Source organism: Zonotrichia leucophrys, chromosome 18 (genome assembly GCF_028769735.1).
Source record: "Zonotrichia leucophrys gambelii isolate GWCS_2022_RI chromosome 18, RI_Zleu_2.0, whole genome shotgun sequence".
NCBI lineage: Eukaryota > Metazoa > Chordata > Aves > Passeriformes > Passerellidae > Zonotrichia > Zonotrichia leucophrys.
Genome location: NC_088187.1, coordinates 1921908 through 1947287, shown reverse-complemented (window position 1 = coordinate 1947287; position 25380 = coordinate 1921908). Strand labels below are relative to the sequence as shown.

Below are 25380 nucleotides of genomic sequence, written 5' to 3'. Positions count from 1 at the left end.
CCTCTCTCGCCCAGCCAGGCTCCGGGAGATGTTCAGAGCAGGGGAAGAACCCGCTCCAAATTTAGATCCTAGCAAAAGAAAAAAAAAAATTAATGTAAAGAACCCAAATCGCGAGTGTGGCCTTGGGTAGCAGAGAGGGAGCTGCGTGGTGGGGAGGGTCGGCATCCCTCGGAGCTTCTTCCGCGCCCGGGGACGTGGATTTCTGTCTAAAAATAATGGGGGGGGAGGAGGGGGGGGGAGGAAAAGGAATACAGGCGCGCAGGCAGCAGCGAGCAGCGCCTGGCTGGCTGCCAGAGAAGGGGCAGTGACTGAGCATTTACAGCATCCCCGCCTCCCGCATGCGGCGGGGCAGGGGCTCGGCGCCGCATCCCCCGCGGCCGGTACCGCACCGCGCTGCGCCGCGCCGCGCCGGGGGGGCCTGAGCGCCTCTGCCGGTGCCCGGGCGGCCCCGAAGGGGTTAAGCCGGGACCTGCCGCCGGGACCTGCCCAGCCAGCCCGGCAACTCGGCGGCGCGCAGCAGGAGCGGGCGGCTGCGGCCGCCTCCAGCCCGCGCTCACCGGCGGCGGCAGCGGCAGCGGCGGCAGCACCGCGCAGGTAACCGGGGCTGCGCGCCCCTGGCTCCGGGCTGCGCTGGGGGGGAGAGGAGGAAGGTTCTGGACGCTGGAGCATCGCGGGTTGAGGAGGTGCCGGGCCCCGGCGGGCAGCTCGGTGCCGGCCGCCTCTGGGCCAGGCTGGGCCCCCGCTGCGGCTGCGGGAGCGGGAGCCGGGCGGCTGCGGGAGCCGGCGGCGCGGCGGAGGGCGCTGCGGGGGCCGTTCCCTGCTGCTTCCCCCATGGCGGTCGCCGCTCCTCTCAGCCCTGCACCTGATTAGGGATGGAGCTGTAAATCCCTCTCCCGGCCCCCCTCCCCTCGCTGGCCCCTTTTGCCCCCCCCTGCATCCCCCCCATCCCTTCCGCTCCCCCCCCGGCCGTTCCTCCTCGCCCCTCGCCGCTCCCGCGTCGCCCCCGCAGCCCCCGCGCCGGCCCGCGGGCGATGGGGACCTGGCCCCGCAGCCGTGTCCTTCTCCCACCTGGCCACTCTTGGTCAAGGTCACTGCAGTAATTCCATATGAGCTGCTGGGTGCTGCCGCCTTATCTCCCACACAGCTTCTGTTTCACTCCCTTTATATTCCAGGGAGGGGGGGGATGATTCTGTGTTTGATAAACCCGCAGCTCTAAACCCCGCTGGCAGCTCCAGCCCTGATTACGTTCCTCTCATCCCTGCCCCAGCCCATGCTTCCCATCTCTTTCCATTCAGACTTCCCAGGCCATCTCATGGCGGCAAAGTCCAGTTGGGGTCAGGTTTCTGGCCAGGATGAGCCATGCCGGGAGCCTGTCACAGGACCCTGGGGTTTGTCCAGCTAGGAAACCTGTTGGAGGCAGAAGGAACCATCCTGCCCCCTCTTCGGACTGCCAGTGTGCTTGCTGGTGCTTTCAAGGCTGGTGGCACCTTTGGAGATTGTGACTTTATCTCCACCTGGGTGTTGGTGGAAAGCAGAGCATGGAGCCAAGTCCTGGAGGACTTTGCTGTGTTGCTGCCCTTGTCCCAGAGGCGTTTCTGTGCCAGGCGGGCACTGGCCTGGCCGACTGCACCACGGGCTCTCCCGGCGGGATCCAAAGGCCGCGCTGACGCTGACGGGCTGCATTGCGAAAGGGAATCGGTGCAGGGAAGCGACTCGAGAGAAACTTTGTCCGCCCGCGAGCGTGGCGGTGCCAGGCTCCGCTCTGACTCACAGCAGATGTTGCTGGCGGAGCTGTGGGGCACCTGGCTGCTGGCCCACGGGAGCAGGAGGTGCTGGACTGGTCGTGCGGGTTGTGTGGGACCGTGGTGGGTGCCGTGCGTGGCTTGTGGGCTACATCTCCTGGGGAGGCTGGGTATTGGGACAGAGGCCTGGCCCAGCTCCAGTGCGATGGAGTGGTATCCTGAGCTGGGAGAGGGCTGGATGTGGTGCAGCAGCTGCAGTCCAGGGAGGTACTGGAACCCGAGGTGGGTGATGAAATGGACACTGATAACTGCTGTCTGCAGACTGCTGTGTGGGGGAGATATTCCTCTGCTCACATGTGTTATCTTGGATGGGGGAAAATTTGCTAGTGAGTTTTGTCACAGCTGCAGTGAGGGCTCTGGGAGCAGCTCAGCTCCCCAGTTCTGCGGTGCAACTCTGCCGAGGGCAAGGCAGCCTCTGCCTCTCCCTCAGCTTGACTCTCTGATAAAATGAGAGTGAACAGTGTCTTCTCACCATGCAGGGAGAAGGTGAGGATTTAGGACCAGCATGGAGCAGGGCACAGGGTTGTGATGGGCTCATGTGAGGACAAGTCCAGATTGCCCCATGTCACTGCATCTGTGTCAGTGCAGTGCATCCCAAGGACAGGCATTGCCCATGGGGAGGTACCAGGGCAGCTCCCAGCCATGCCACCCCCTGCTGCCCCTGTGTCTTGGTCCAGAGGAGGCTCAGACAGCTCGGGGTTTTGGTGAGAGGGGCATTGCATTATCCATCCTGCTGGCTAACCTGCCACTGGCTGTTAGCATCCTGAATTCACCAGCCTCTCGCGGGAGTAAAATTACCGAATTTGCTGGGAAAACCTGCCTGAGCAGCTGCCAGCTCTAGAGAATCGTTATAGGCTCTGACTCATGACGAGGTTTTGGGTTTGCACGATGCAGCCTTGACAGCACTGAGAGCCTTGGGCTGACAACTGGGACAAGCAGGGCTGTGTGCAGGTGCAGGTAGTGCATCTGGGTGTACAGGGGAACTCGTGGCTGCACAAGGGCTGGGAGGGTCTGAAATCAGCTTTGCCAGGAGAATGGAGTTGAGGCAGACAGGATCTGGAGGAGTGAGCTGCCATTTTCAGATGATTACTTTTAGAAGCAGAAGTGCAGGGTAGAATCTCCAAATGTTGCTGAATCCAGAGTCAAAACTTGTGGTGGCTTGGCAATTCTGGGTATCACTTGCCATGAGATTTCTTTTCCCCTTGAGCATCCTGTGTGTCTGAGTTGGTGAGTCGTGGCAGCCTAGCAGGGTGCACCTGATGCCCCTGTGATGGTCACATCCACCTTGAAAAATGTCCCTGATGCCAGCCAAGGACTCTGGAAATGGGTCTTGGTGGTTGAGGCAATGCTGAGATCTCTGTGTCACTGTCCCTGCTGCAGGTGCTGGTGAGGCTGTGGCTGTGCTCACTCATCCCTTCTCCACTGTTCCTGCCTGCCACCAGCAGGTCTCCAGCACCACACAGCCATGACAACCTCGGCGCTGCGTCGGCAGGTGAAGAACATCGTGCACAACTACTCAGAGGCAGAGATCAAGGTGCGGGAGGCCACCTCCAATGATCCCTGGGGTCCTCCCAGTTCTCTGATGTCAGAGATCGCCGACCTCACCTTCAACACGGTGGCTTTTGCCGAGGTCATGGGCATGATCTGGCGGCGGCTGAATGACAGCGGCAAGAACTGGCGTCACGTCTACAAAGCCCTCACCCTTCTGGACTACCTCATCAAAACTGGCTCCGAGAAGGTGACCCACCAGTGCCGGGAGAACCTCTACACCATCCAGACGCTGAAGGACTTCCAGTATGTGGACCGTGACGGCAAGGACCAGGGCATCAACATCCGGGAGAAGGTGAAGCAGGTGATGGCGCTGCTGAAGGACGAGGAGCGGCTGAAGCAGGAACGGGCGCACGCGCTGCAGACCAAGGAGCGCATGGCCCTGGAGGGCATGGGCAGTGGCAGCCACCAGGTCAGCTACGGCCGCCGGGCATCACCCTACGGTGAAGATTACAGCCGGGCACGGGGCTCACCCTCCTCGTTCAACTGTGAGTGTTACTGGCAGCTCACTCGGGCTCTCTCAGGGGAGGCAGGTGTTACATGTGGTTTGCACCTGCTTGGTGCCCGTCATTCTTCTGCATCTTTTGGGATGGTGGTGGTAAAGCCCATCCTGCACCACAGGGCAGAGATTTGGCTGGGCCAGTGGTGGACCCCAGTAGCAGTGGCAGCTGGTGGTGCCTCCAGCCTTAAGCTCGTGGCCTGTTCAAGGTAGTGAGCTCTAAAGTGTGGCTACATCTCCTGAGGAGGCTGGGTATTGGGACAGAGGCCTGGAAACTGCTGATGTGCTTCCCAAAATACCTCAAGTCCTGATGCCACTCCTTCCCTTTTTCCTCTTTTATCTCCCAGCATCATCCTCATCCCCACGGTTTGCCTCTGACCTGGAGCAAGCACGGCCCCAGACGACAGGAGAGGAGGAGCTGCAGCTGCAGCTGGCACTGGCCATGAGTCGGGAGGAGGCAGAGAAGGTAGAGTGGCCCTGCCTGTCCTGGGGTGTGAGGCATCTCCCTTACCTTGCCTTATCTGTGAACACAGTGGGTCAGTTCCCTGGGAAGAGGCAGGATTTTGAGGGCTGCCTGAGGCTGGTGCATGTACCTGCAACTGTACCAGGCTGCTCGCATTGTGTCTGGCATCCAAAATCACCAGCGGGCAGATGGAGGCGTGGGCTGCCCCTGCTCCCTGTTCTCATATTAGAGAGGACAGCACCAGGCTGGGATCTGTCCAGCTTCCCAGACTCCAGGGTGAACTTAGGGGGTCTTCTGGATTTACCCCAAAGCCCACCCCTCCAACCTGGTTGCCCTCCTCTGCTGAGGACTTTTGGTCTAAGCTTCCCCATTCCTCTTGCCTACCCACAGAGGTTTGAGGAGGCAAAGCCTTGCCCAGCAGTTTGTGTGGGTGCAGGCCAGCAGCATCCCCAGGGCTGGGGGCTCACAGATGCTCCCTCCCACTGTCTGGTCCTTTCAAACTAGGCTAGAAGGAGCACTGGGAAACGGCCCCAGGAGGAATCAGGCAAGTGAGATGCTGTGCCCAATGTGAAGCCACCTCAGGCTGTCCCTTCTCCTGTCTGCTGGCCCCTTTTTCACCAAGAATGGATTATTTGGTCACCAGCAAACAGCTAGCACAGCGTGCACGAGCCTGTGGGTACAGGCAGTACACAAAATCAGAGGAACATGGGGACCAAGGAGCTGCATGGCTGGACTGGTGGGCATCCCCTGGAGTTGTCACCCAGCACCATGAGCTCAGTTGTGCCAGGCAGAGGATGTGCTCTAGAGATGATGCTTGTTGCTGCCAGTCTTCCCTGCTTGATGGAGGCTCTTTTGGAGGCAAAGCAGGGTGTATATCCCTATTTTTGTCCTGGAATTGGAGTATTTATAGCATCCTCACACTGTTCCAATGAGCACTGAAGAAACTCTCTGGAAAGTGTTGCCTTTTTGTTGGAGTCCATCTGGGCTGCACAGTCATGTACACACATTTATGGGTGTTGACACACGTACACCCTTATCAGGGTACCCATTCCCAGCCCCCATGAGTCCCCACACTGCTGGAAAAGTGTCATGGGGCAGTGATCAGGGCCACCATGGTGGTACAGGGACAGTCTCTCCCCAAAGTCTACTCAGGTCTAGGTGTGGGGCTGGCAGGAATCCCAAACTGAGGCCGGTCAGTGTCACAAACCATCTTTACTCAGCAGGCTGCCAGGGCAAGGGGATGTCTTACTCCTTTCCTTCACTGACTGCATCAGGGTCCCCAAAAACCTCCCAGGGGAGATGCTGACTGCCTAATTTAGGGTCATCCCAGCCTTAATCCAGCGGCAGGTGATGGGATCGGGGAAGGAGCTGGGCAGGGGCTGCACAGAACCTGAGCAGGAGCTGGTCAGAGAGCACAGGGACCCTGGGCTGGGGGTCTGCAGGCAGGGCCAGCTGCATGGGCACAGATGCTGTGCAGGCAGGCAAGGGGCCGCTGGAATGGCGGTGGCAAGGAGAGGGACAACCACCAAGCAGTCTTGCGAGTTGAGGGCAAGCTGAAATATCACCCAATTTCCTCTGTTGCCAGAAGCCACTTCCTCCACTTTCCAGTACAGACGAAGAAAGGCAATTGCAGCTCGCGCTCGCGCTGAGCAAAGAGGAGCACGAGAAGGTACCTGTGTCCTGCGGCCCTGGCGCTCCGCTCTCCTTGCACTTGGTCTCTCTGTGGCACCGGAGCCCAAAACATCGCCTGGCTCCGGTGCCCGCTTTGCTTTCGCTGCTCCGGGCTGTCTGCTGAGTGCTCTCCTGGGGGCTCGGCCCTGGAGGAGCTGTCTGCTCAGATGCTGGGACTTCTTGGGTGGCAGCTCCTGTGCTGGGTGTGTCTCCTGGAGAAGGTGCTGTCTGCAGGGTTGCTGAGCTCACAGGCCCCATCCCTTGTCCCTACAGGAAGTGAGGACCTGGCAAGGGGAGAACTCCCTGCAGCAGAGACCTGTGGAGGAGACTGCCCCAGGCAGGGACGAAGAGCAAGAAGAAGATAAGATGAAGAAAAGCCAGGTATAGCACTGGAGGCTGGGTGGCCACACGGGGGTGATCCTGCAGGTCTGCCCCAGGCTCCTCTCACCTTTTTATTCCCTTCCTGTCCGCAGTCTTCTATTCTGGAGCTGGCAGATATATTTGGGCCGGCGCCAGCCCCCTCCAGCCACACGTCTGCTGACCCATGGGATATGACAGGTGAGGACAACTTGCAGGCTGCCAGAATTTGGGACAGTGGCAGAAAGTTGTCCCTTGCCTCTGTTCCTCCAGCAGCTCAACAATGAGGACCTCTGCCTTCTCTCCCTCGTGCCTACTCCATTACACTCCCAGGTGGTACTGCTGGAAGCCATGGTTTCCTGGCCACATACCCACCACTCAGCATTCCTCTGTGCTCTGCATTGTTCCCCTCTCCTAGTGTTTCCCTTTTTTTCCAGATATGAAACCCAAAGTGGAGCCGGTGGCCTCTGCCTGGAGCGGTGCAGCGGATCCCTGGGTGCCAGTGCCAGACCCTGGTGGGGAGCCCCTCTCCCAGGCGAGCGCCTCATCCCAGCAAACCCCTGCTGGGCCCTGGGACTTTCCCCCCAGCACCACTGCAGCCTCTGACCCCTGGGGGAAGGCACCGATGTCTTCTGGCTTCCCTCCTGCAGACCCCTGGGGAACAGCATCCCCCCCAGCCCCCCAGGGCTCCAATTCTACACCAGCTCCTGACCCTTGGGCTGCTGTGCCTGAGCAGCCTCCAACCCCTGGTAAGAGGCTCAATGGACCTTTTGGCTTTGCTGAGGATTGAGGACAGCCTTGACCATCACTACCCTCCTGCAAGTGGGCATCTCTGGGTTCTCCCCCCTTCAACCAGCTCCCCAAGCACCCCTTCCCCACCCTCCTGTCCCTTAGCTCATCCCTCAGCATCCTGAAGACTTCAAGGAACTTTTAGGCTTTATCTTTGTACAGAACAGGCTGCTTTAATTAACATGGCAGTTAATAGAGCCATCTGATGGGAGCAGGTGGCAGCCCCACACCCCTCCAGCAGTGGGGTGATGCTGTGTCCCATTAGTGATACCTATTTGCTCAACCCAAATGACCCTTGTACACCCTGCCAGGACTAGACAGGACCGTTGCTGGTCGCAGGTGCCATGTTGCAGATGGGGAAACAGTTGTAGGAGCAGCCTGTGTTTCAAAGCTCAGTGTCACTCTCAGTTCCCTCCTGGGTGTTTCCTCTAGCCCTGTGCAGGTCCTGCATGTGTTTCCCCCTGTTTTGGTCCCTGGTGAGGGTTGCAGAACCTGGTCTGGGGGCCAGTGCTGTTTGCTAAAGCATTCCTGCAGACCTGTCCCCTCTACCTGTCCCTGCTGGGGCTGGGAAAGGGACCTGCTTGTTATGGTGTAATGGCTGCAAGCAGTAGGGGTGTCTTTGTCTGCAATGATCTCGTGATCTAGTGCATCTAAGCCTTCCCCAGTGCACATTCCTGACCCCCAAACCCATGCCCTGCATTGCATCCCCTCTTCTCTGACTCCTTGCAGGCAGCCACCCCTGCCTCTCTCCTGCCCTTCCATCTCCTGCTCCACACCTCCCTGCTTGCTCCCCTCCTTGAGTGTCCCCTCTTCCCCCCAGCTCCAGGGGGGAACGCTTTTGACCCGTTTGCAAAGCCGCCCGAGCCGCCGGAGCAGGAGCCCTCGCAGCCGCCCTCCTCGGCCAAGTCCAGCAGCCCTGTGGGTAAGAGCTGGGAGTGGGCAGGTGCTGACCTGTGGCAGGGAGGCAGCTCTAGGGCTGGCCAGCTTGTGTGTAGTTGCTTGCTGGTATGGACAGATCGTGTTTCCACGGGCACTTGCTGTGGTCTCAGTCTGCCCGACAGCTAAGGGAGCAGCCAAGCCAAGTCTCTGTGTGTGCTCATGTCCCTAACTCAGCTGTCTCCCATGGTGGCTTGGGGGATACTTGGGCGGGCCATGCTGCAGGCTCAGCCCCACTGTGTCACGCTGTGACCTGGGGTGAGATGTGCTGTCAGCCACCCTGTGCAGTGACAAGGGAGAGTGCTCTCACCCTTGGTGTCTCCCAGCTGGCTCATGTGTCTCATCTCCCTCCATCTCAGAGCCCGACCCCTTTGGCGACCTGTTCCCCAGCACCAGGCAGGATGGGGCAAAGAGCTTTGACCTTGCCAACCTGGCTGACTCCCTGCCTGAATCCGGCAAGGATCGGAAGGACTGTAAAACTCCCGAGGCCTTCCTTGGCCCTGCCGCCTCCTCCCTGGTCAACCTGGACTCCCTGGTCGCACCTACTCCGGCCTCCAAGACCCGCAACCCCTTTCTCTCGGGTAGGTGCTGCAGGGCTGCTGGCCAGGGGCTTCCCTGCGCTGGGCAGGTGGTGGTGGGGGAGAAGGAGGAGGAGCAGAACTGCTGGAAGCAGCCTGGCTGTCCTGACATGTCCCATCTTCTCTTTGCCAGGTCTGAGCACGCCGTCCCCCACCAACCCCTTCAGCCTCTCCGAACAGCCCAAGCCGACGCTGAACCAGATGCGGACCAGCTCGCCAGTGCCCGGCCTGCCCACCGGCCACCCCGCCAACTCCATGACCTACAGCGCATCCCTGCCGCTGCCCCTCAGCAGCGTCCCCGCTGCCACCGCTGCCCTCCCCGCCTCCGCCAGTGCCTTTCCGCAGGCTGGCACCTTCCCCGAACTCCCCAGCACCTTGCCGCAGCCTTTACTGCCGCTGAGCGGCCCCCCGGCCCCGCCGTCCGCGCCCGGGGGGCTCAACCCCTTCCTCTGAACCCTCTGGACATCTGGACATGTGGACCCCCTCCCCAGCTGTTACAATCCCCCCGATCATTCCTTCCACCAAGACTTGGGGGTTTGCTAAGCTGCACGGGAGGATGCCCCCACGCAGCCCCCTCCCCGTGCCCACTGTGGGGGGCAGCCAGCATGAGCCCCCGTGCTTGACGGGCAACAGGGGACCCCTTCCCCTGTGAGGGCCGGTGTGGGGGGCCACGGTGGGGCTGGCTGGGGGGCAGCCAGCATGAGCCCCGGAACCCCCTTCCCCTGTGAGGGGCCATGGCGGAGGCCTTACAAAGGGCTGTGGTGCGGGGGCTCCGCTCAGTGGGCCGGGCGAGTGCACGGGATCCGGCTGCTGGATGGACCCCCGGCGTGGTGGGACTTTGCCCCAGAACAGCGGGGATCTGGGGCAGCGCAGGGCCGGGGGTGGAAGCCGCGGGTCCTCCCACCCCGCGGGGTTCGCCCTCCCTTGGCTGCTCCCCCTCACCCCCGTCCCGCCGCCACTGCCCCTCGCCCGCTGCTGGGCGCCGCTCCAGGGGCGGGGGCGGCGGTGCTTGGGCGCTGCCATGGCGGCGGCGGCGGCTGCGGGTGCCCGTGCGACAATAAACTGCGCTGAGCAACCCAGTGTACGCCTGTGAGTGCCCCGTGCCACTGTGAACTGCGCTGAGCGACCGCGGCGCGGGGCGGTAACGGCTGTGGGCCGGTAACGGGGCGGGGCCGGAACCAGGAGGGGCGGGGGCCCAGTGGGGGCGAGGCTGCGCCTCAGGGGCCGGGCGGTGACGGAGGAGGGCGCGGCCGGGCCGGTAAGGGGCGGGGGCACCGGGGGCACGGGGGCCGGTAAGGGGCGGGGCCCGGGGAGCTGCCGCCATGTTGGCGGCGCCGCTGCGCTGCGCCCGCAGGTACCGGAGGGGCCGGGGGGGCGGGTCCAGCCCCGGGTGCGGTGGCTGCGCCATCACCGCGTCCCCGCCACTCCGCGAATCCTCCCCGCACTTCTCCCGTGCCCCCCGCGTCCTCGCTGCAGCGCCCGCGTCCCCTGAATTCTCCTGCAACGCCCTGTACTCCGTCTGCATTTCCTCTACATTTTCCCTGCACCTTCCTGAGCCCCTCATAGAGCCTTTTCGCAGCCGTACGCTTCTCCTGCCTTCCCCGACATCCTCCCCGTATCCCCCTGTATCCTCCCTAAATCCTCCTCTCACTACCACAGCCCCTCAGGACTTAACATACTCTGTACCTCCGTTCTGCACCCCTTTCCCATCTCCTGCATCCCAGCCCTGCGTCTCTTGCATCCCCATACCCAAAGCCCGCATCTACCCAGCAGCAGAGCAGTCTCCCTGCCCCCCATTCCCCTCATCATAAAGAGCCCGTGTCCCCCCTGCCCACATCCACTCCACGAGAGGGGATTTTCCTTTCTGAGGGGGTGTTCTCCCTGCGGACACGCAGGTCAGGTCCCGCAGATGCTGTTCTTGCATTCACAGCTGTTGAGTGTGCCCCCAAAGTGTGCTGGTGGGAGGAGCAGCTCTGGGAATGGCCTTCCCCCCAGCATGGGTGGGGTGTGCCAAACTGGAGAACAAGCTCCTCTGAGCCTCCAGTGAGTGGGAAGGACTTGTATCGTCCTAGGGGGGATTGGGGTGGACTGAACCCCAGCAGAGCTACCTGGGGCTGAGACTGTTTCCTTTGGCATGGGGAGCGAGTAGTGGAGAGCAGCACCCTGTCCTGGGGCACAGCAGGACCTGGGGTGGTGGTGCTGATGCTCTGGTCTGTCATGGCTCTGTCCAGAGGCTGAGCTTTGTGGTGAGCAGGGAACCCCTGAGCCTGTTTGGTGTCACAGGCACATATTTCTAACGGGGATCGCAGCCATGGCCACGGTGGGGACACCCGGCCCCCCCAGCGTCCCTCGTCACACCAACCGCCTGATTAACGAAAAGTCCCCGTACCTCCTGCAGCACGCCCACAACCCTGTGGATTGGTAAGAGCAATGGGGAGCCTTTCCCCCACTTCCTCCTCCTCCTCTTCCTCCTCCTCCTCCTCCTCTTGTTGTTGTGTCCATGGGGCTGAGGGACTCTTGTCTTCCCCCCACAGGTACCCTTGGGGTCAGGAAGCCTTTGATAAAGCAAAGAGAGAAAACAAGCTGATATTCCTGTCAGGTAACCAGAAACAAGGCATATTTCATGTCCCCATGTGTTGGTCAGTAGATGATCAGATAAGCTGAGCTGCATCCTGAGCTGGTGTGTGATTAGCCATGTAGGTATGGGTGACCACCAAGCAAGAGAGCACCATGTGCTGGAGTAGCTCTCTCTGAAAATGGGCTGCATGCAGGACCAGAGTCCTTGGCCAGCTTTTAGGATCAAGAGCTGGAGAGTTCAGGAGACTCTTCTCCATTTCTTGTCCAGGGAGGCAGCAGCTCTTGCCCATAGCAAGGGTCCCCATCTCTGAGTGTTCGCCCCATGATGTGTTTCCTGCTCCCTGCAAAGGACCAGTTCTCACCCATCTAAGCTTGTTTGCAGTTGGCTACTCCACCTGCCACTGGTGCCATGTCATGGAGGAGGAGTCCTTCAAGAGCAAGGAGATTGGGGAGATCATGAATGAGCACTTTGTGTGCATCAAAGTGGATCGTGAGGAGCGGCCAGATGTGGATAAAGTATACATGACCTTCGTGCAGGTGAGGGAGGCACGGGCAGGGCCCAGGAGGCTTTGACTGGTTCTCTCAGGGTGTTGTTCATTGTCATGTTCCTCAGGCAAGCAGAACCAGTATATGGGGTGGTCTGGATGGGTATCAACGGTGGACAGAAGCACACATCTCTCTTTGCATGAGGCTCTTGTATGTGCTGGAAGGGCACAGAGCAGGTGCCTATTGTGTGACCTTGTTTGTCTTTCAGTGTGTTTTGTCTTTCAGGCCACCAGTGGTGGAGGTGGTTGGCCCATGAGTGTCTGGCTGACCCCAGACCTCAAGCCCTTTGCTGGGGGGACGTATTTCCCTCCTGAGGATGGAGTTCATCGTGTTGGTTTTCGGACTGTGCTGCTCCGGATCGCAGAGCAGGTGTGGGGCAGGAATGGTGTAGCAGACAGGGCTGAACCAAAGGGAGCACAGGGAAATTGGTCTGGGCTTGAAGGGTAACTGAGTTAGGAGATTCAGTTGTGAGGAAGAATAGCCCAGAGAACCAGCCAGAGCTTTAGCTTGGTTAGAAGTGGGTTTGAGCTGATTTGGGGAGGGTGATTGAGAACTGGAGGTATGGTTTGGACTGGTGCAAAGCAATAAGATCTCTTTCGCATTGCATCTTAGTGGAAGGAGAACAAAGATGCCCTGTTGGAGAGCAGCCAGAGGATTCTGGAAGCATTGCGACACACATCAGAGATCCGTGTGCAGGGCCAGGAGTCACCCCCACCAGCCAAAGAAGTGATGGGTACCTGTTTCCAGCAGCTCTCCAGATCCTATGATGAGGAATATGGTGGATTTTCCAAATCCCCCAAGTTCCCCACCCCAGGTCAGTCTGGTCTCTTCTGCTGAGACCTGCTGTGAGGCAGACAGCAGCGTGGGGGCAGAGCCCACCCCACAGCCTCCCGTTGTCTCCCTGTGTTTCAGTGAATTTGAATTTCCTGTTCACGTACTGGGCCCTGCACCAAACAACTCCAGAAGGTGCCCGGGCACTGCAGATGGCTCTGCACACCCTCAAGATGATGGCCCATGGGGGCATCCATGACCACATTGGTCAGGTAGGAGTAAATCTTTGGGGGTAAGCCCCTGTCATGGCCAGGAGGTGTGAGGTGGAGATCTGAGGTAGAGATGTCTTCACATGTTCTGTGCAGGGGTTTCACCGCTACTCCACTGACCAGCACTGGCATGTTCCTCACTTTGAGAAGATGCTGTATGACCAGGGGCAGCTGGCAGCCATGTACAGCAAAGCCTTCCAGGTATAGCTTTGGCATCCCTCTGTGTGGCTCCCACTCCTGCAGGCTGCAAGGACTGGCCTGGTTTGAGGAGCAGCTTCAAACCCTGTTCCCCAAGATACTCCCCATCCCATGGGTGTGGAGCAATCCAATGCTCCCCTTCATCTCCTGTTGTTTATCCAGAAGTGCTGCACAAACGTGTGACAGTGTAGCCCTGGGGCTTTGAGCATAATGGGGGAAGAAACAGCCTTTGGGCTGGTTTTTGCAAGTCAGCAGACAATGCTGCTGCCTCTGACCTTGGTGTAACTCCAGCATTACTCTCCACTGCCCTTTGTAGATATGCAGTACTCACTGATAGTAGATTTCTACTCTCCACTGCCCTTTGTAGATATGCAGTACTCACTGATAGTAGATTTCTATTGAAGGTCTTACTCTGAATCTATCCTTCATTTAAAATCCTTGGACTTTCAAATGCTCCTTTGCCAACTCTTCAAATTGAAATCTCTCACCATATCTTGCTGTGTCTCTTGCCCCCTCCCACCCATGTAACACTGATGTCCACGCTGTGTCTCACACAGATCTCTGGTGATGAATTCTTTGCTGATGTTGTCCGAGACATTTTACTCTACGTCTCGCGTGACCTGAGTGACCAGGTAAGCTCTTCCCTGAGCTGACCCAAAGGGAGCCACTTGCCCTACCCTGGGATGTGGCTTGGGGCTGGTTTTCCCTCCCTTCCATCCTAGCTGAGCTCAGTCGGGAGCACTACTGAGGCTCATTAGCCAGACTGCCAGCCCTGCAATGATGGGGAGCTGGCTGAAAGTGTTGTCCTGGAGCTGGAGGATCTCTGTGTTGCACTTTTCCCAGGCAGGAGGTTTCTATAGTGCAGAAGATGCAGATTCCTACCCGACCTCCACATCTAGAGAGAAGCGAGAAGGAGCTTTCTGTGTATGGACAGCCAAGGAGCTCCGGGCTCTCCTCCCCGACCCTGTTGAGGGGGCCACAGAGGGGACAACCTTGGGAGAGATCTTCATGCACCACTATGGAGTGGAAGAGGCTGGCAACGTGGACCCCATGAAGGTGAGGGAGAGCAAAGACTTTCCTGGTGTCAGGAGCAGTGATGAGAGAGACCTGCATCCATTGGCATGGAGGGATGGCAGAGCAGCCCCAAAACACTCAGAGTCCCACACCTCCCAAGTCTGATGGCATTTCTAGAACATGTCTCCCTCTCCCTTCAGGACCCCCATCAGGAGCTGAAGGGAAAGAATGTCCTCATTGCCCGCTGCTCCCCGGAGCTGACGGCAGCCCGGTTTGGGCTGGAGCCAGGCCGGCTGAGTGCCCTCCTGCAAGAATGCCAACACAGACTGTCCTCAGCCCGGGCACAGCGGCCACGGCCACACCTGGACACCAAGATGCTGGCAGCATGGAATGGTGAGGGGTGGCTCTGCTCTGAGGACATGCCTTGGCTGGACTCCCACCAGGGCATGGTAGCAACAGGTCCTGCTGGGACTGAGAAGCTCCCACAGAGGCACTGGGTAGGCTGTGACTGGGACCTGTGATCAGGGGCTGTGTGGAAGCAGCCCCACACCTGCAAGCCTTGGGAGCATGGGGATACTGCTCTGGCTTTATTTCCTTCCCCAGCTGCCAGCAGAGAGCAGCAGAACTCTTCCCCTGACTCAGCTCAGCTCATCTGGCTGGGCTGTGGGGAAGGGGTCTGAGCTGGGGCCCCAGGACCCTGGTGGGTACAGAGCCCATCCCTACTGCTGCATGGGTGAGGGATCACAGCACTGTGTCTGTCTGGGGGTCCTGCCTCAGGGAATCACTGCAGGACCCCCAGCTCTGTTCCCAGCAGTAAATCCCTGGGTGTTTGGGTCTGGAGCTGGCAAGGGCTGGAGTTGCCCTGCAAACTGGAATAGTCTTGAGCCCTGTATCTGCCCAAAAGCGAGGGCTCAGCTCTTGCTGGCCTTACAGTACTCTGCCTATCTCTTTGGTGACAGTGAGTGACTTCATTAATGATTGGAACTGAGCAGAAGAGCTAAGACCTGACCTGCTGCCGTCAGGGAGGATGAGCTTCACGTTGAGCCTCCTTCAGAGAACTGACTCTGACCCTCTCACCAGTTCCGTGTGCCTCCCTGACCTGTCCTGCTGTCTCTGCCTCTGCAGGGCTGATGATCTCAGGCTTTGCCCAGGCTGGGGCTACCCTGGCCGAGCAGGGATATGTGAGCAGGGCTGCACAGGCAGCTGCCTTCCTGAGGACACACCTTTTCGACCCCGACAGCGGGAGGCTGCTTCGGAGCTGCTACCGGGGCAAGCACAACTCAGTGGAGCAGAGGTGAGTATCAGAAACTCCACAGACTTGACTGGCCACCTGCAGGTGCTGCCCAGACCCCCAGCAGTCCCTGTCCTCTCTTCCAGGCAGGACCTAACTGGGTGGGAGGGAGGCTGTTTGTTTTGTATAGAGCTTCAGTGCAGTTTAGGAAGGATTAGTGTCCCCCAGCCAGTGAGGAAGAATTGAAGTCAAAACCTTTCCTGTTCCTCACCTTTCATGCTGGCAAGTGTCTTCCCCTACCTTCTCCTCCTGTACAGAACCCTGGGGCTGAGTTGTGTGATGGCCACAGCCATTGCTTTGCTTGGTGGCATCTCCTTGGGTATCAGAGACCAGTAAGCAGGGCTTTGCTGGGTTGGAGAACATTTCTAACCTGCTTTTCCTTCCCTGTGTGCCACTACAGTGCTGTGCCCATCCAGGGCTTCCTGGAGGACTATGTCTTTGTCATCCAGGCACTCTTTGACCTGTATGAAGCCTCACTGGAGCAGAGCTGGCTGGAGTGGGCCCTTCATCTCCAGCACATGCAAGACAAACTCTTCTGGGACCCTAAAGGCTTTGCTTATTTCTCCACTGAGGCCAGCGATCCCTCTCTGCTCCTGCGTCTCAAGGATGGTGAGCTCAGGGACCTGGCAGTGTGTTCCATGGGTTGTGGTGTGGGAGGACAGGGCTGATGGCAGATGATGGTGAGGCACTGGGCTGATGGCAGATGTTGTCCTTTGCAGACCAAGATGGAGCAGAGCCCACCCCTAACTCTGTCGCTGTCACAAACCTGCTCCGAGCAGCTTGTTACTCTGGTCATATGGAGTGGGTGGAAAAAGCCGGCAAGATCTTGGCTGCCTTCTCACAGAGGCTGCAGAAGATCCCGATAACCCTCCCAGAGATGGCCCGGGCCACTGCTGTCTTCCATCACACCCTCAAACAGGTATGGGCTGGGGCTCATTGTCCCCTGCAGGACCTGCTGTAGGAAGTGGGGCTGGCAGTGGCATGGGTGCAGTCACAGCTCTGTTTTCTCCCTCCTGCCATCCCCCCTCCCCCTGGACAGGTTGTCATCTGTGGGGACCCCCAAGGAGAAGACACCAAAGAGATGCTGCATTGTGTCCGCTCTGTCTTCAGCCCAAACAAGGTAGAGGTGCTCCCTGCCTGCCAGCCCTTCCCTGGTCTCTGCTGTCTGCACTGCTGGTGTTTCATCCCTTCTCTCAGTGCAGTTGTTGCACCCATCCTCCTCTGTTCTGCCTCTCTTCTGGGAAGCATCCTGTCCTTTTCATTTCTGAGCACAGCCACAGGGCCATGGCTGAGCCCTGCACTCCTCTCCCTGCACAGAGCATGGGCAGCCCAGCCGAGAAGTGGCTGCAGCAGTGGTTGTTATTGCTGCTGGCTGTTTGCACTGCTCTCAGTGTAAAGCCCAGTGCATTCCCAAGGGGAAACCTTTCATTCCGGTGTGAATGTGTCATGCCTAGTGTGGATGTGTCATGTCCTGTGCAGACCCAGTTAGCATCTGGGTCACCTGCTGCCTGGAGACACCCTTGCATCGTTGGAAGGGATGAGGCAGTGCCTCACTCCAGTTCTGGGTACCACCAGCTGGGAGATGCTGGCTTTTCCCAAAGCTCTTCTCCCATCCAGCAGCTGTTGATGTGTATTGGGGTTCCTGCCTGATCTGCTTGTCCTCATGTCTGCTTTGGGTGTATCAGTGCATCTCACAGAAGGACTGGAGTTGTTGGCTGCATCTGGAACTGGCAGGGAAGGGCAGCACAGCAGCTGGTGCCCATCAGCTTTGGTGGCCAGTGTCCCTGCCTGGGAATGATGGCTTTGACCTCAGCAAATCTGTGGAGCTGAGGGAAATAGGATTGGGCTGTGAGTGAGGGAGTTTGGTGTTTGGATTGGATTCATCCCTGCCCATTGGGCCCTGGTGCCAGGGACTGGCATGTTCAGTCTCAGTGTCTGGGGAGCTGAAGCCCAAGCACCACTTTGCCTCTGTAACCCCAGCTAGGATGAACTGGGGAGGGCTGAGCCATCAGCACAGAATCCTCTGCTCTGTACTCTGTTAGCTCAGCCCACAGAGGTGTCACCCCTAGCCCTCTGCCCAGTGATGTTTGATGTCAGGATTGGAGGAGGAGGGACACATTCCAGGGGCAGGAGTGGGGCATACAGCTCTCTGTCCTTCCTCTGTCATCACCCATCCAGCAGCACTCTTGTTCCATGCAGGTCCCTATTTTGTGTGCGAGGCCTCTATTCCCACACTCGACCTCTGTCCCTTTGAAGGATTACACTGGCTGACCCAGTTTGCAGGAACAGGAGCCCAGCACCACTGTTAATAACCCTCTGCCCACAGCTGTTCAGCCCTTGGTCCCCTGAGCCCACACTGCCATTCTGGGGTCTTGAGCAGAACAAATAGCACAGCCATATCCTCCTCTCCCCTGCAGTCTGGCTCCCTCCTGCAAAGCTGATAACAAGCCTGGCTGGTGGGGCTGCTCTTTCCCCAGGGGAGGATCTTTCTCTTTCAAGCTTTTGCATTCCTTGGGGAAGAGAGAAGATGAGGGCTGGGTATTCTGGATGGATATTTCCATGGGGGAGTGAAGCCATGGTCATGCCTGCCAGGGCTGCTTGCAGGGGGCCTATGCTTTGAGGGGCATGTGAGAGGCTGTAGGTGGGAGCTGGCAGCAGGCAGGGTGGGAGTGTAGCTCTGTTTGCCCCTTGTGTGTTCCTCATGTTGCGATGATGGGATGGAGCCAAAGCTGTTGCAGCTTGGGTTTGTTTCCTGGAAGAAGAATTGTGGCAGGAGGGTAGAGCTCTCCCCCAGAGGAGCATGTATCTCCCCTTCCCCAGGCATGAGTGTGCAGGAGTGTGCAGGAGCATGATCTCTGGCAGTAGCAATGGCTCCTCCCCTTGCAGAGGTGATGAGAGGAATGGGGGAGAATCCCACTTCTCAGGGAGTTGCACCACCTTTGGGAGCAGCCCACTGCCTCCCAACAGCCGTCCCTCCTTCCATGCTGCATCACACAGAAATGAGCATGCTCCTGTTCCCACCTGCCTCCATCCCCCTCCAGCTGCTCCTCACATCTCCTTCCCTGCCACGGGAAGCTGCCTAAGCAGAGCAGCCCTGGGTCACCTGCTCCAGAGACATGGCTGATTTGGGAATTGCCTTTGCCAAGGAGTTGGGGGAGCATCCCTGTTCTCCTGCGGCCCCATTCCCTTTGTGCCAGCAGGGTGCCGGGGGCCAGGCTTGTGTGCAGGAACACAATTAATTAGGTTGTTTCAGTAATTAATTCCTTACAAACTTCACCCTGAAATCCTTGCTGTAACAAGATGCTAATGATAGAATTGCATTGAGGTTGTGATTTTAAATGGACCCTGGCTCTGGAGTAGCCCTTTGCTGCAGGCAGCTCTTTGGGGATGCAAGTAGGGGTGATGCTGAGAGCTGTTCCTGTGAGTGTCCTGGTGCTGGGAGCAGAGAGGGTTGGTTCCCTGCTCTGGGGCTGGATCCCAGCTGCTGGTATAGATCCCTGCCCTGTTAATGGTCTTTAGGGTAATTATGAAGGATCCCATTATCTCCTCGGCTGCAGAGCACTCGCCTGCCACTTGCCTTCATCCTGGCCCTGTGAGAGGACCTTGGGGAGCTTGTGAGAAAAATGAATAATGAATTTCAGATTGGACATGAATTGGTAATTAATCACTCCTGGAATTAATTCCAGACAAAGGCAAAGGGGGAGGGGATTGGGGGGAGCAAGAGGCAGGCAGGGAGACAGGCTGAGCCAGAGCTGGGTCAAGCAGATGTGGGGTGATAGTGGATAGAACAGGACTGCAGCAACCACTATCCAGGGCAGGCAGCAACCACTATCCAGGGCAGGCACCTGGGGATGTGGTGCCCCCCTGGGGACACAAGGGTGTGGGCAGCCCCTGCCAGGCATGAGTGAGGCTGTGTGGGTGTCTCTGGATGCCAGTGCTGGGTCTTCTGCTGGCTCTGGTGTAGAGGATGCTGCATGCCAGGTGAGCAGTGCCATGGTGGGGAGATGTGTGTGCTGTGAGAGGCAGCATTTGGTGTCAGCATCCCTTGGTGGCATTGGCATGAGTAGTAGGGACATGTTGTGAGTGTGTCCATGCTCAGCAGACACATGCAGGGCTTGGATTGGGGCGGGCAAGGGACAGCTGTGTGCTCCAGCAGCAGGATGTTCCCTCTGTGCCTTGGGAAGGACAGCCTTTTGCTCACCCTTTGCATCTGTGTCAGCATGAGGCTCGCTGCCAGCTCCTGGCCTTTCTCCTGATTAGCCTGTAAGCCCCGAGGCTTTAACAAACATTTTCCCTTTCAGAAAAGCTAATTATCCTGGCAGCCCAGTCATCACCTCTGGCTGATGCTGCTGTGTCAGCTGGGAGAGCCCCTGACCCACTGCTCATTGCTGCCTGAGTTTTTCTGGGAGGTGTGGGTAGGGCAGGAGGAGCTGGGCTGCAGGTCAGATGGGGCAATGCTGCAGCTGTTTGTGGGGCTGTTCTTTGGCTGGGTAGGTGTCCCCAAGGAGCTGGCTAGGCTGGGATGTGCCGATCCCTGTGCTTCATCCTGGCTGCCAAGTGTTTGGTGTGGTTAGGCTGCCACATCTCCATCATGGTTTTTTCTGCACTGGCATTATAGGTGTGAGGACCCTGGCAGAGGGCTGGAGCGGATCCCTTCAGCTGCCCATCCCCTCTCCATTTTGAGAGAGTGTGTGGGGGGACACTGCCAGCCCTCAGCATGTCAGTGGGGCAGGAAGGGGCAGGAAGGACCAGCTGGCTGGCGCTGCCTGTGCTCTCTGGCTCTTACAGCTCCTTCTCTGGACAGGTGCTGATGGTCGCAGATGGAGACAGCGCTGGGTTCCTCTACCGCCAGCTGCCTTTCCTTGCATCCCTGGAGAGGAAGGATGGGAAAGCCACTGCCTATGTCTGCAGCAACTTCACCTGCTCCCTGCCTGTCACCTCTGTCCAGGAGCTGCGTGGGATGCTCAGCCCGTGAGCCCTCAGTCGTGCTGCCCGTGGGAAGGCAAGAGTGGGACAGACTGGCACGGGAACATGGGAGAACCTCATAACAGAGGCAACCTGAGCACCATCCCAGATGGCTCCTAGCAGTGCAGTGGGGCTGTGCTCTTCCTACCTGCAGCAGGTCAGGGTCTGCTTGCATTGTTGCTTCAGCAGTGTCTCAGCACAAGTGACCGTGGTCCTGGGTCCTGTTTCTGGTATGTCCAGGAGACACCCATGGAGGAGCATCTCCTGCCTCTGTATTCATGCTTGCTTCTCACCTCTTCTTGCTGAGGAAAAGAAAACCGAATTAAATATAAATCCAGTGTTAATGGAGAAGTCAGATGGGAACACTGTTAGGGTTCCTATAGCAACCCTGGGTAACACTGTCAAAAGCACCTGGATGACTTGGGAGTCAAGCGCTCTTAAAAGTGTTATTGGCTACAACAGCTGTGGTATTTTTCCGTTTCAGAGGAGATTGTAACATACATTAACTGAATATATAGTGCATGGAAAAACCCTGCTGATTACAACTAATGTAAAGTTTATCCTCTCTTTCCTCCCCTCCTTCCTTCCTTGTCCTCCCTGCTTCCAAATGGGTGAGTACCAGGTTTTCAGCATCCCTCTGACACCCTGGGCTCCCCCAGCACAGCACCTCACACCCCAGCTGGCTGGGTGCTGTCATCTGGCAGCAAAATAGCACTGCCCACTGGCTTTCTAGTGGGTTGTGCCAGGGTTTGGGAGTAACTAGCCAGGAGAAATGCCTTTGAAGTCAAATCGGAATTTTGCACTTCATCTGAGTGAAGGGGTTTTATTTTCTCTCCTCTCTTGGTTTTAAAAGCCTGAAGTGTTTCTGGAAATCCAGCTGAAAATTGCTGGTTTGGCAGATGTCCGCCTACTTTCTTCTGGGGTTTTTTGCCATCTTTTTTTTTAAACTTGGCTTCTCTGCTGTGGGGATTGATTTGACACCCGTCCTCAGAAGTGCTCAGAGTGAGTTGGTTTGTGTCTGCTGGGAGAACGTCCTCGGAGAACAGGGCTGGTGCTGAGTGCCTGTGGGGAAGCCCACAGAGATGCCACAATGGCAGTTGTCCCCGAGGTGGCACAGGGCTAGGGTGACGTTTTGGTGCCCACCAGCCCCTTGTGGCACAGACACAGGGTGCTTTCCTCCCACACTGTGTTACTTGTTGGTGTCTCTGTGAGCAGCCCCCAGGCAGAGCTGTGCTGTGAACCTCTGTCAGGATGAATTGGCTTCACCTCTCAGTAAAACAAAACAAAACAAAAAAGAATGAGAAGTTCTTTGTGATGAATAACTGTTGTTGTGGCACCTCTGTCCTCCCAGTGCCTTTGCCTTGCTGCTGTCCCTGGGTGCTGGTGGCTGTGTCCTGTGCTTCCCACACTCTGCCTGTCCGTGGAGCCACCCCTGGGCTTTATGGCCGTAGCAGGGAGTGGCTTTGCTTGAGTTCCACTGCATCTCCCCTACTGGACCCCTTGTACCCCTTGGCCAGACTCTCAGCTGGGGCACCCAGGGGTGCTGCTCTTCATTGGTGGCTACAGTGGTTAAACCCTCCCAGTAGTGCTTCCCATCCTTTCCTGTCACCAGCCTTCTGATTTCATGGCACGTGCTGTTTTGCTGCAAGGCTTGTTTTCTGGGGCAGTTACCAGGAGACAGGGCTGGTGGGTGCTGCCCAGCCTAGCCAGGCCCTCAGGAGGATGATGGAGTGGGATCTCTGGGCTCAGGGGTCCTGTGCCACTTCGCAGTGTCTGTTTTCCTGATCCCTTCCCGCATTCCCTTTGGTGGCACATGCAGAGGCTTTCTCTACCAGTGCAGAGGCTCAGGGTGGCTGGAGGCAGCATCCTGTGCTCCCCCGCTCCTCTCCAGCTGCAGAGCTGTCAAAAAAGCTCTCCAAAAACACATCAGATAACTCATGTGCTGGTTTTCCCCACAAACACTTGGCTTTGCCATCGGGCTGCTGCAGATGCACAGGGGGACTTCCTCCTGCCCAGGGCTCTGGGCTGACCTGGGAGCCCCAGCAGCCAGGGATGGGGAGAAACAGGTTTTCCCTTGGCATCTTTTTTGTATAAACACCTGCTTTAACATTTAAAACTTACACTGGGGGATGTGCAGGGCACCCCATTTCTCAGACCACCAAGGCAGATGGGAGGCCTGACACCCACAATGTCCCTTTGTGGGGTCTGGGACACATGGGGGTGATGGGGAGGCAGCATAAGCAGCCACCCTTGCTGCGCTAATGAGGCTTTCCCTCTAATTAATATTCCCTGGAAAACTCAGCGCTGGTTCTGGATCTCTCAGCTTTTATCTCCTGTGGCATTGAAGTGACATCAATGGGAAATGGGCTTTGAAAGCTGTTTGTTGTGGGGGATGTTGCATCTGTGGGAGAAGGGGAATGGAGAAGGGAGTCCTAAGCCTGGATCCTGCTCTAGTGTCAATATCCCCCTCCGAAACATTTGTGGGGGTGCAATTTGCAATGCCTTTGAGAGGGTAGATTGGGCAAAATAATGAGGTTTCCTAAGATGAGCACACAGTTAATTCATACTTGAGCACCCACGTCTGGCACAGCTGAGCACCCCATTGCCACACACCTGGATAGCCAAGTAGCACCTGAGCACTGATCTGCTTATGCCTGAGTGGACAATTAACTCCTGCCTGAGGGTTATTTTGGGCATGAAGAGGCAGGTTTTGGTAGTTGGCTGCTGCAGGAGGAGGTTTGGAAGTGCTCCTCAGTGGTTGCTCTGAAAGTGATTAAAAGGCTTCACAATGCTCTAAAATATCAGGGGAACCTATGACAGGCAAGTGCAGGGGGGCAGGAGATGTGGGGCTGCTATGAGGAGTCCCTCCAAAGCTAATCCTGTACTGTTGAGCCCAGTTCCTCCAGTATTCACCCAGAGAGAATTTGCACCCAGCAGGCTGCCATGGTGAATCCCCTGAGTTCCAGCCTCCTCTCCTGGGTAATTTGGGGTGCTTGCTGCAGTCCCCTTGCAGCAGGATGGGGGTGGGGGTTGCACCAACCCTCCTCTGGCATCCCATGGAGCTTCTGCAGGCAGTGGAGGGGGCTGGGGGACTCAGCAGCTCCTACTACCCTTCCCTGCCTCAGCATTTGCCTTGCACAGATGTTCACACTATCCAGCTCCAAGTAATTCCAGTGTTCCTGACAAGTGAATTTGCAGCTGAGGCTGGCTGACACTTGCTCAAAACATGCTTCTTTCTTTTTAAACTGACCCTCTGTGCAGATTGGTGCCAGGGACCAAGTGGACACAGTCAGGCCGTGCTGTGGGGACTCTGTGGGGGTGTCCCCTGTGGCTCAGCTGCTGCTTTAGTTTCCCCTCCCACAAAAGCATGTCCTGGCCATTTCTATCCAAGCCCTATACCACCTCTGCATGGCCCTGGAGCATGTGCCCTGCCTGGACACTCCCAGAGCCCCTGTGTGCTCCAGAGATGAGCAGAGCAGCTCGCAGCTCTCCCCAGCTTTTGCAGGTGCACTGGCCAAGGCTTTTGGGGACTGTCATCCCCATGTAATGTTCAGCTGCTCTGAACAGGCTCTGCACCCACAGGCCAATGCTTAGAACCAGTTTACCACTTGGAAATCTCCCGTTCCTGCCTGGTAGCTGCAGCAATCCCACCCATTTCTCAAGGGACTGCCAACCTTGGCTACTGCTGGGAAGGCAGGGAGGGGTGGGGAGGGATGGCTGAAGGCCCTGTGGCAAAGCAGGAGCCATCAGCACCAATTAAGGGTTATGTGATGGACACTTGGCCGTTGCAGGCCAGGGCAGGGCTGCACATGGCCATTAATCCTCCTTTATTATAGTTTTGGTGTTTACTGACTGTGGTAACTGTTGCATTAAATCAAAATTAAATGTTTATTTGGATTTTATGAAAGGACTGAGGAGGATGTCCAGGGCGGAAGGTGCAGGTCTGTGGGTGCCGGGATAGGGGAGGGGGTTTTGGGGTGTACAAAGGAATCGGAACTGCAGCGGAGGGATGTCCTTGCCATCAGTGTGGGGACATCCCCAGGTGCTGTGCCAGGCTGTCAGTCCAGGTGAGGTGACAGTGGCATCTCCACTGCCTTTGGTGCTTTGTGAGCTGCTAAATTAGAGGCTAGAGATGCTAAGGGCTCCCAGGGAGCCTGGGCTGCTAATCAAAGGGGAACAGGCTCTGCTTTCCATCTGAGGTTTTATCCAAGACTCCAGGAGGGCTGAGGCTGCTCCTCTCCCCATGGCGGGTGGAATTAACTCCTTGTGTGCTGCAGCCTGGCAGGAGCAAGTTGCAAAATTTCATGGTGTCACCTGAGACTAAGACCACAGGAATTCTGAGGCCTGGGGAAATCCAGAGCTGGAAGGCAATGCCTGGGCTTTGGGGCCAAATGTCCTGCTGGAATCGCAGCTCTCAGCCATAGTTTCTGGCTGCAGCATGGATGTCCTGACACAACTTCCGTGGTTCCTCTGGGCTGATGCCTGCTGGCGTGTTGGGAGTTTTTACCCATGGAGGAGAAACCTGAATGTCTCTGTGTGACCCAGCACTCTCCTCCCTGTCCCTAACACCCACGAATCTGGGACAGGCAGAGCCGGGCTCGCTGCAATTATCCATGGATTAACGGCAGCTAATTTAGTTTGAGTCACAGAAGCTAAACTGGATCGATATGGGGTGAAGAGTACAAAGGAGGAATCAATAGGAATGCAGAAATCGGGCCGCACATCCCTGTGGGATGACGCCTTCGGGGCTGGGGCAGCGGTGCTGCCTGAGTGCTGTGGGGCTGGGAACGGGGGGCAGGCGGTGCCCGGGGCGGTGCAGGCCGGGACGGCAGAGCTGCGGCTCAGCACAAGGCTTCCATCGGCTTTGTGCAGCTCGGCAGAGCGGAGGCCGCCGTGGCAGGCCGAGCTGCGGCTCTGCGGGCTCCGGGCCGCGGCTGTGAGGGGGCCGGGGCCGGGGCGCCCCCGCTCTCCTGGGGACGTCACGGCCGCCGGGAAACTGGTTGGATGTTCAACCGCGATTTGGATACGAGCTGGCTTGGGCCGCCTGCAAGGTGTGCACCAACGAGGCATCCTCACAGTGGGATGGAAAATGGGGATGGCCCAGTG

General features: G+C 57.9%; 2 protein-coding genes across 4 annotated transcripts; both read left to right on the top strand.

Annotated features, from left to right (window-relative positions):
• The first annotated feature begins 322 nt into the window (after positions 1 to 322).
• Positions 323 to 9723, top strand: EPN3 (epsin 3). 2 transcript variants are annotated; one of them, XM_064728548.1, is made up of 10 exons: positions 323 to 594; positions 3183 to 3838; positions 4197 to 4315; positions 5898 to 5981; positions 6257 to 6364; positions 6457 to 6541; positions 6778 to 7089; positions 7950 to 8051; positions 8425 to 8646; positions 8777 to 9723. In XM_064728548.1, exons 2-10 carry the CDS (start codon positions 3268 to 3270, stop codon positions 9094 to 9096), a joined length of 1923 nt encoding a protein of 640 aa, XP_064584618.1. In that variant the 5' UTR covers positions 323 to 594; positions 3183 to 3267; the 3' UTR covers positions 9097 to 9723. The 2 variants fall into 2 exon arrangements, with proteins under 2 accessions (XP_064584618.1, XP_064584619.1); XM_064728549.1 differs by lacking the exon at positions 5898 to 5981 and having other exon boundaries at positions 324 to 594.
• A 206-nt stretch (positions 9724 to 9929) lies between these two features.
• SPATA20 (spermatogenesis associated 20) lies at positions 9930 to 20834 on the top strand. 2 transcript variants are annotated; one of them, XM_064728176.1, is made up of 16 exons: positions 9930 to 9997; positions 10875 to 11064; positions 11178 to 11242; positions 11603 to 11757; positions 11992 to 12135; positions 12379 to 12580; positions 12679 to 12809; positions 12903 to 13007; positions 13562 to 13636; positions 13848 to 14060; positions 14219 to 14411; positions 15144 to 15312; positions 15710 to 15918; positions 16029 to 16228; positions 16349 to 16429; positions 20114 to 20834. In XM_064728176.1, the coding sequence occupies exons 2-16, from the start codon at positions 10955 to 10957 to the stop codon at positions 20282 to 20284; spliced, it is 2223 nt and encodes a 740-aa protein (XP_064584246.1). In that variant the 5' UTR covers positions 9930 to 9997; positions 10875 to 10954; the 3' UTR covers positions 20285 to 20834. The 2 variants fall into 2 exon arrangements, with proteins under 2 accessions (XP_064584246.1, XP_064584245.1); XM_064728175.1 differs by having other exon boundaries at positions 9944 to 9997; positions 10927 to 11064.
• Positions 20835 to 25380: the final 4546 nt, after the last annotated feature.